Source organism: Chiloscyllium plagiosum, chromosome 24 (genome assembly GCF_004010195.1).
Source record: "Chiloscyllium plagiosum isolate BGI_BamShark_2017 chromosome 24, ASM401019v2, whole genome shotgun sequence".
In the NCBI taxonomy this organism is placed as follows: domain Eukaryota; kingdom Metazoa; phylum Chordata; class Chondrichthyes; order Orectolobiformes; family Hemiscylliidae; genus Chiloscyllium; species Chiloscyllium plagiosum.
In genome coordinates, this window is record NC_057733.1 from 957,052 (window position 1) to 966,740 (window position 9,689).

At 42.7% G+C, this 9,689-nt stretch overlaps 1 protein-coding gene across 1 annotated transcript in view; it reads left to right on the forward strand.

Moving 5' to 3' along the window:
• Nucleotides 1-8,617, forward strand: part of pkd1b (polycystic kidney disease 1b) — a 205,610-nt gene extending 196,993 nt beyond the window's left edge. The window contains exons 31-32 of the mRNA XM_043715206.1: nt 5,024-5,338; nt 7,776-8,617. Coding sequence (XP_043571141.1) covers nt 5,024-5,338; nt 7,776-8,498 — 1,038 coding nt within the window. The 3' untranslated portion in view covers nt 8,499-8,617. The remainder of the gene's footprint in view (nt 1-5,023; nt 5,339-7,775) is intronic.
• Nucleotides 8,618-9,689: the final 1,072 nt, after the last annotated feature.

Consider the following 9,689-nt stretch of genomic DNA (forward strand, 5'->3'; position numbering starts at 1 on the left):
TCGCTTCGGCGGGTCGGTGTGGACTTGTTGGGCCGAAGGGCCTGTTTCCACATTGTAATGTAATCTAATCTAATCTAGATGGTGGGAGGCTGGCGAGGATTACATGGAGATAGTGAAATCTCGAAATCCTGAAGACCTCAACCTGTAGGGTGTAGGTTTGCTTGCTGAGCTGTAGGTTTGATATCCAGACGTTTCATTACCTGGCTAGGTAACATCATCAGTGGTGACCTCCAAGTGAAGCGAAGCTGTTGTCTCCTGCTTTCTATTTATATCTTTCTCCTGAATGGGGTTCCTGGGGTTTGTGGTGATGTCATTTCCTGTTCATTTTCTGAGGGATTGATAGATGGCATCTAGTTCTATGTGGTTGTTTATGGCATTGTGGTTGGAGTGCCAGGCCTCGAGGAATTCTCTGGCATGTCTTTGCTTAGCCTGTCCCAGGGTAAATGTGTTGTCCCAGTCAAAATGGTGGTTTTTTTCATCCGTGCGTAGGGCTTCGAGGGAGAGAGGGTCGTGTCTTTTTGTGGCTAGCTGGTGTTCCTGTATCCTGGTGACTAACTTTCTTCCTGTTTGTCCTACGTAGTGTTTGTAGTGAAACCTCAACCTGTGTTTCAGTAATGGAAGAGCAAAGGAACACCAGAGCAGGGGTAGGCTATCTTGCCCCTGAAACCTCCTCAGCCATTCTATGGCTAATCTCCCTCAATGCCATTCCTGCACTATGCCTTTATCCGTTAATTTCACTCATGGTAAATCAATCTCTGTCTTGAACATAATGACTGAACTCTCACAACCCTCTGCATGATTCACCAGCTTCTGAGTAAAGAAATTTCTCCTTCTCTCAGTTGTAAATGGCTTGCCTTTTATTCTGAAACCATGTCCCTTGGTTCTGGATTCCTCGGCCAGCAGAAACATCTTCTCTGCATCTACTCTTTCTATCCCTTCAAGCAGTTTGTAAGTTTCTATGAGACCATCTCGCATTCTTCAAAACTCCAGAGAATATATGTCCAACTCCTCAATCTCTCCTCATAAGACAATCCCATCACTTCTGGGATCAGTCTGGAGAATCTCCTCTCCCTCCATGGCAAGGATAGACTTTAGTCCCCACGTGTAGTCTCTGCAGTGTGCTGTACATTTGAAGCAAGACCTATTTGTGCCTGTACTCAAATTCTCTTGAAATATCGGGTAACCAACCTTTAACCAACCTTTTATCTTCTGAATTGTCCAATCCATTCGCATGTTAGTTTTCAGTGACTTATGAAGAGTACTTCAGTCCCTTTGGACATGAATGCTTTCTGAGTTGTCACCATTTAAGCAATGCTCTGCTCCTTTGTTCCTCCTACCAAAGTGATAACCTCTGACTTACCAAAATGATAGCATCTGCAGTGCTCTTGCACCTTCACACAGCCTGACTAAATGCTGTTGAGGCCTCTTTGCATCCTCTTCACAATTTGCATTCCCACTGAATTTTGTATTCATCTGTAAAATGGGAAATGGTGGTTCTGACTCTATTGATATAGAGTCAGAGAGATGTATAGCACGGAAACAGACCCTTCCATCCAACTCGTCCTTGCTGACCAGTTATCCTAACCTAATCTAGTCCCATTTGTCTAGTCCCATTTGGCCCATATCCCTCTAAACCCTTCCTATTCATATAGATGCCTTTTAAATGTAATTGTACCAGACCAGCCTCCACCACTTCCTCTGGCAGCTCACTCCAGACATGCATCTGTGTGAAGAAGTTGCCCCTTAGATCCCTTTTATAGTTTTCCCCTGTCACCCTGAACCTATGCCCTCTAGTTCTGGACTCCTCCATCCCAGGGAAAAGACCTTGTCTGTTTACCCTATTCATTCCCCTCATGATTTTATAAATCTCTATAAGGTCACTCTCAGCCTCCGATGCTCCAGGGAAAACAGCCTCAGCCTATTCAGCCTCTCCCTATATGTCAAATCCTCCAATCTTGGCAACGTCCTTATCAATTCTTTTTGAACCCTTTCAAGTTTCACAACATCTTTCTGACAGGAAGGAGACCAAGATTGCTCGTGTTATTCCAAGGGTGCCTAACCAATGTCCTGTACAGCCGCAACATGACCTCCGAACTCCTATACTCAATGCTCTGACCAATAAAAGAAAGCATACCAAATGCCTTCTTCACTATCCTATCTAACTGCAACTCTGCTTTCAAGGAACTATGAACATACACTCTGAGGTCTCTTTGTTCAGGTCCAGATTATGAATAACTGGGGCCCAAGCACTGATCCTTGCGGTAATGAATGAATGAATAATTTCATTGTCACATGTATTTTACAGTAAGAATACAATTAAGTTCAGTGAAAAACTTTCATTCGTCACCATAATTTGCCACCATTTTGAATAATTTAAGAATAACCAAAAGAAAGTAAGATATAACAAAAGTATGTCATGGTTACGTCTGCCAATGTGAGAACTATTTACTCCGACATGAGGAGAAACAGGTAGAAACAGTCCATACTATTATATTACCCACAATCCTATGTCATTTAAGTTTACTTAACTTGTGTGGCACTGTATCAAAAATCATCCCAAATTCCAATACACCACATCTGTTGGCTTCCCCCTTAATGACGGTAGTGGTAATATCCTCAAAACTTTGATCAGATTGTTCAGGCACAATTTTCCTTTCAGTAGTCCACATTGACTCAGTCCAATTACACAAATACTTTCTGAATATCCATTAATCATATCCTTTTTAATAAATTCCAGTATTTATCCCGAACACTAACAAATGGCTAGCAAATATTTTGCTTCCAGTTTCTCTCTCCCTCCTTTTTCAAATATTGGAATTACATTTGTAATTTTCTAATCTGCAGCACTGTTGCAGAATGAATAAAATTTTCAAGGGCAATCAGCTAATGGATGTGCTGTCTCTATTGTCTGTAATATCATTTTCATTGGTCTAAGTTGAAGTCATTAGGTCAGTTGTCAATTTGTAGTCCCATTAAGTTCTCCAATAATACATTTTTACCAATACTAATTTCTTTCAGTTCAACAAGCTCATTTTTAATTATTTTATGGAGAATTTTTCTATCTTCCTCTGTGAAAACAGACATAGAGTACTGACTTAGCTTCTCTGAAGTTTTTATTTTTGCTATTAGAAATCCTTCTGCCACTTGTAGAAGATTTTACAATCTGTTTTAATGTTCTTGCTATTTTATATTTATATTCTCTTCCTCTTTATCAATTTCTTGGCCCACCTTTGTTAAATTCTAAAGTTTTCGCAGTCTTCAAATTTTCAACAAGTTTGCAACTTTATAAGCTTTCTCCTTTAATCTAATAGTACCTTTAACTTTTACCTTTACCCAGCAGTGGCACACAATTGGCATCTTTCCCAGGTCACACATGTGGATCCACAAACTCAGCACATTCTGAGTGTTTTGTTTAAGGCCTATAACTCTTGAATAAAATTGATCACATGTCAGACAGGATTTTTTCTCACTCTGTGACTCGTGAATGTCATGGTTAGTTGACCTATCCAGCCTCTCTTACACTGAAAGGGTACTGATGTAATTTTCTCCAAGCATCCTGATTACTGACCAGACCAAACATACTGTGATCATTCCTTAGTGTCCAAACTTTCCTCTTTTAGTCTCATCCTCGAGCAGTTGCCTGTAGGAGATAAATTTGCCAATGGCCCAGTACGGCTGTTCTTTGCAATGTTGAATTGGGAGAAATGCCTGTTCATTCAGGATTTGAGGTCACGTAGACAAATGTTGAGATAGTGCAAGATGATGGGAGCTGGTGGTGAGATTCACTCTGGTGCAGCCTAGTTTAAAGAAATACAAAGACTCAGGATGTTGGGAAGAAGGGGAAGGCTGCATCTCAGGGTATTGGGAAGTGGGGAGGTTGCACCTCAGGGTGTTGGGAAGAGGGGGAGGGTAGTACCTCAGGGTGTTAGGAAAAGGGGGAAGTTGTACCTCAGGGTGTTGGGAAGGTGGGAGGTTGTACCTCAGGGTGTTAGGAAGAAGGGGAGGTTGCATGTTGCAGGATTAGAGGGGAGTTCCAAATTGGCGCCAATTAAGTCAGGTGGCAAATGACGTGAAAATGATTCCAGCACGCTGAATATGATAATATCCCCCAATAACTTACTGACATTTGTTATGATGGTGTAGAAGTGTACTGTACCTTTAAGAAAGTTAAAAGCTAGCAGAACTACCTGACAGCACCAAGTGTTCTGAACAAGTTACAATGTAACCTATTGGTGTAGCAGTTAGTGTAGCTGGTTGCCTGGAGACAAAAACAAATTTGAATTAGACCAATAAGTTTAAATTATACCCCAAAAAAAACGCAACTCCAATCAAGTTTGAATTTAGTGTATTGACAATATGAAAATCCAATGACACAATCAATGCTTTGGGGATGTAAGACTGGGAAAAATTGAACAGTTGGGAGAGAACTGCCAAAAGACCAGCAAATGTAGTCTGCTAGTAAGAACTCTCCAACACTGACCTGGAGAGCAAATCTACAGAGGAAGATATAAAGAGAAGACTTGACTGCTGGCTGGTTATGAAGTTATAATTTTTCAGTAAATCTTACTCGGGGGTTTTATTGGACTAGTATTATAGAAGGGAAAGTAAAAGATAGGTTAGAGGAAGGAGTTGTAAATAGTCGATGGTTAATTATTCTCTGTTATACTTTAAGAAATAAAGTTGTTAATTTTTACTTTAAATAGTTCTTGGCCTCTCAAATTTTCACAGATTACTGCACGGGATAAATCCTTTCTGTGTTGCTGGTTTAAATTGAGCAGGAGAGTTTACCCCGTGTCGTAACACATTAAGAAAAACTTCCCTCAACTGGGACTTAGAGTTTGTGATAAGATACCATCCTTCCATTTAAGAGGAGATTAGGTAAGTGGTTGATGTAAAGGAGGATAAAGCAGCAAGATGAGATAGGGGTCAAATGTAGTGAACAAACTGAGAGGCAGGGCTCAATGGTTGAGTATTTCTGTCAGAGGTAGTAGCCTCAACCATTCTTGCCTTCTTTTCCCTCCAGATGTTCTCTCCTGCTCTGGAACACTTTGTGACATTCAGCAGTTCGCTGCTGGCTTTGGTTGCTTTCCCCCATGGAACCCTGTCCCTGCGACATGCAGTCCACCATTACCCCATAATCGCACCCCTCTACTTCATTAGCTACCTGCTGTGTCTGATGTGGATAGCGAGAAACCTCTTCAGTGCCATTATCAACCAGAGTTACAGAGAGCTCAAAGCAGATATGTACCGCCCAGCCATTGAACCACAAGACTACGAGATGATTGAATTCTTCATTAAGAGGTTCAAGCTCTGGATAGGACTCACCAAAACAAAGGAGGTAAATACGAGTATGTCAGAGAAACATCAATCTCTCTGATCAATGAGCTGGAGCTGCAGGGTTGACTGAATGCTGCAACCACTTTGCGTTTCTGGAATGTTTGGAGCTGGTCTTGACTTTTACAAGAAGCTGTGCTAGGCTAGCAGATAGTGACCTCCCTGGACCAAAGGGCTGAGTACTCTGTGGTGAACACGTTCATCTGCCCTTGACTCAGTCATGGTATTCTGGACTTGTTAATGTCTTTCCCATTTCCATCTCCAACTTAAGGCTTGCCCCACCCCTCTCTCTAACTCTAATCCTACTCCCCTCTCCATTCCCAAGTTTTATAGTCCCCTCTTTTCATCTCAAATGCCCATCATCCTCTCCATCTCCAATTCTCCACATCCCATGCCATCTCCAATCCTCCATTCCCCACTTCATCACCAATCCCCATTTCATCACCAATACCTTAATACCCCCTCCAACTCCAATGCCCCACTTTCCTACTCCCAATTCCATTTCCAGTACCTCATTTCCCCTGCTCCTCCACTCTCCACTCCATCTCAAATCCCCCACTCTCCTTTTCATTGTCAATCTCCCAATCCTCTTTCCATCTCCAATCCATCATTTCCCTCCTTATCGTCTATCCTCTTGCTCCTTTCTCAGACTCCTATTCCAATTCATTCCTACCCATATTTCATGTGTTCTCCTGTGCAATGGGGCAGCACGGTGGCTCAGTGGTTAAGCACTGCTGCCTCACAGTGTCAGGGACCCAGGTTCGATTCCAGACTTGGGTTACTGTGTGGAGTTTCCACATTTTCCTCGTGTCTGCGTGGGTTTCCTTCGGGTGCTCTGGTTTCCTGCTACAGTCCAAAGATGTGCAGGTTAGGTGAATTGGTCATGCTAAACTTGCCCTTAGAGTTAGGTGCATTAGTTAGGGAAAAATGGGTCTGGGTGGGTTACTCTTCATGGGTCAGTGTTGTCTAGTTGGGGCGTAGGGCCTGTTTCCACACTGTAGGGAATCTAAAAAAAATGCTCACCCTCCTTCATGGTTCTGTGATTTAATGAATTAATTCCCCTGTGCCTCCCCCGAGTATGGCATCAAAGAGCGTTAGCAAAGCTGAATTCAAATGGAATTGAGGAAAACTCGACATTGGTTAGAGTCATACCTGACACATACAAAAGTGGTCATGGGTGTTGCAGGTCAATCATTTCATTCCCTGGACATCTCTGAAGGAGTTCCTCAGGGTAGTCTCCTGGACCCAACCATCTTCAGCTGCTTCATCAATGTCCTTCTCTCCATCATAAGGTCAGAAGTGGGGATGTTCACTAATGCTCAATCTTCAGTCATTCAAAGCTCCTCAGATACCAAAGAAGTCAGTGTCCAAATGCAGCAAAACAACAGCCAAGCTTGGGTTGGTAAGTGGCAAGTAGCATTCATGCCAAATAATGACCATCTCTTACAATAACCATTTCTTTCATGTTCAATGGCATTGTCATCACTGAAACCCCAACACTTCAATATGCAAGGGTTACCATTGACCAGAAACTGAACTGGATTAGCCATATCAACAAAATGGTTATAAAAGCAGGTCAGAAGCTCAGAATTCTGTTTTGAATAACTCACTTCCTGACTCTCCAAACTCTGTCCACTATTTATAAGGTACCAGTCAGGGGTGTGATAGAATACATGTTTGCCTAAATGAGAGAAGGTCCAACGCTAATAACACTTGGCAACATCCAAGACAAAGCAGCCTATTCGATTGGTACCCTATCTACTATCTTCAACATTCACTCCCTTCACCATCAATGTTCAATTGCAACAGTGTGTACAATCTACAAGATGCATTGCAATAATTCACCAAGCCTTCCAAATTGACAGCCATCTGTTTTACTGATGTTGAATGTGGGATAAACATCAAGAGGGAATGGGCAGATCATCCTTATTCTTCTTCAAAAAGCACCGTAAGACCTTTTATGTCCACCTGAGAGAAAAAAACAAGACCTTCATTACTGGCTGAAACCTGCAGCTTGAACAGTAGAATGTCGCTTTAGTGTTACTAAAGTTAGCTAGAACTATGCTGTTAAGTCTCCAGAGTAGGACTCGAAATCACAAGCTGCTGAGCCACAATAGATCCTGGCAACTGTTCCAGTATCTCACTCTCAGGCAGGGCATAGGTTGGTGACCCTACAGTGAGTAATGAAGATAATCTATGACACCAATTGGACAACTGGACCTTTGCTTTCTTGAGCAGACCATTGTTCACCTGCCAAGCCGTTAACAATAAATGATGGTACTGGGGACCTTTGTGCCACAATATTTAGTGTCCCTGCTTCTGAGCTAGAAGGCCCAGGTTCAAGTCCCACTCCCTCGGTATGTAATAACATCCCTGGTTATATGATTGAAAAATGACTCTTTTTTTAACCGGTGTGAAACTTTGTTTTCAATCTTTTGCAGTTCCGACACAAGGTGAAATTTGAAGGGATGGAGTCCTTGCCAACAGGCACTTCCCAAACCTTGAGATTATCCCAACTTGCATCAGAAAATACCGAGTCTCCCTTCTCAGACTGCACCATCTTGTCAGGCTCTGTGCAATCGGAGGAGCTGACTCTTCCACAGAGTCCAACCTCTGAGACCTACAACATTGAGGCCTATCTCGATCGGTTGCTGCCGACTGTCAACAGCCTCCTTGGTCAGTTTGACCGCGTCAATAAAGTCACCGATGACTTGTACCAGATCGAGAGTGACTTGGAGAAAGTGCAGCATAGAATCAAACGGAGGAGACAGATTCTGGGCAGGGATGAAAAGAGCAAAATAGAGAGACAAAGCCTCCCTGTGCCAACCACACAGCCCAGAGCATGCAGTGCTGTTTCTGATTCAGTAGTTTCCGGCCTCCGACCAAGCACAGGCCCAGCTTGTGAATATTGTGCAGGCATTGCCCAGTCAGCTCACAGCGCTCTACCGGTTGATCCCAGGTCGAGTGATGCCCCTGGGCGAAGAGCCTGGCAGTTGGGACCATCACTGTCAGCAGTCATCAGTCAGAGAGCGGTATGGAGCTCAGAACCTGCAGCTAAACCAAGGCCCAAAAGTGAAGAAGGGCAGGATCGAGTGATGAGTCAGCAGCAGGCCCCAGTAAAGAGGAGAGCATGGCAGAGTGAAAGCATGGAGGGGCAACCATGAGTGAATATACTAGGAGCCATAAGGAGGCACTAGAGAGCACTGAGAGACTGGAACAAAAACAGAAATTGCTGGGAAAACTCAGCCAATCTTGCAGCATCCAAGGAGAGAAAGCAGAGTAAATGTTTCAGATCCAGTGACCCTTCCTCACAATTTTAGTTTCTCCAGCAATATCAGTTCTTGTTTCAGATTTTCGGCATCCACCGGTCTTCGCTTTATTTTACATGGTCATTATGCTGCCAGAATTGCTGAGTTTCCCCAGCAATTTCAGTTTTTGTTTCTGTTTTCCAACATCTGCAATTTTGTCATTGTTTTGTTCTGGAATACTTTGGTGTTTTGGCTTGATGAGAGACTGGCAGCAATGCTACTTTCCACCTTTGTAACATCCACTCACTGATGAGCATTAAGAAACAGCTAATACTGTTTATTCTAGATGATAGGGAGAGCCATAGATTTAGTAGTGATTCCAAAATAGTATTTGATGTGTAATTGGGGATGTGCCTGGTTTAATCATAATAATTGATAGTATGGCTTAAAGCTGCTGCTAAGTTTCAAGGCAGCAATTAGAGATTGGAATAGCCATACATATAACAGAGCCTTGTATCTCCCTAGGATATAAATTAATTTATAAGGGGTTATTGGTAGTGTCCACACCTCTGTGTCAGGAGGCCTGGATTCAAGCCCCATCATCCTCAGAGGTGTGTCATAACATCCCAGAGCAGGCAGATTAGAAGTAATCTCTAGATGGATTTTAATAGTTAGACTGTCACAGCCAAATAGACAAATTTGCACCAACAAGTGAAGTACTTTGTATTAAAATTTCAATTCAGAAGGAAATGTGGAATGCCTACAGCACAAAAACAGGAAGATAACGTGAGGAATCAGAAATGAACATCAAAGTCAATCTCTTGAGAGTTGACCTGGATAGGTTTTTTTTTTAAGATATTTTTATTAGAAATTTAACATTTTTACAAGTTTGTGACCCACTGTGCCCAAGTCTTGGGAGGAGCACTATAGACTCAGTCTTACTGGGTCGCCGCCATCTTGGATCCCCCCCTGGATAGGTTTTTACTGTAAGGTTTCACTGGAACCATTCTGGCAAATCTCTTCTGCAGCCCCTCAAAGACTCTCATATCTCTTGTAATGAGGGATGATCCAACAGATGAATCAAGATAACCCCTTCTGCCTCTTAAT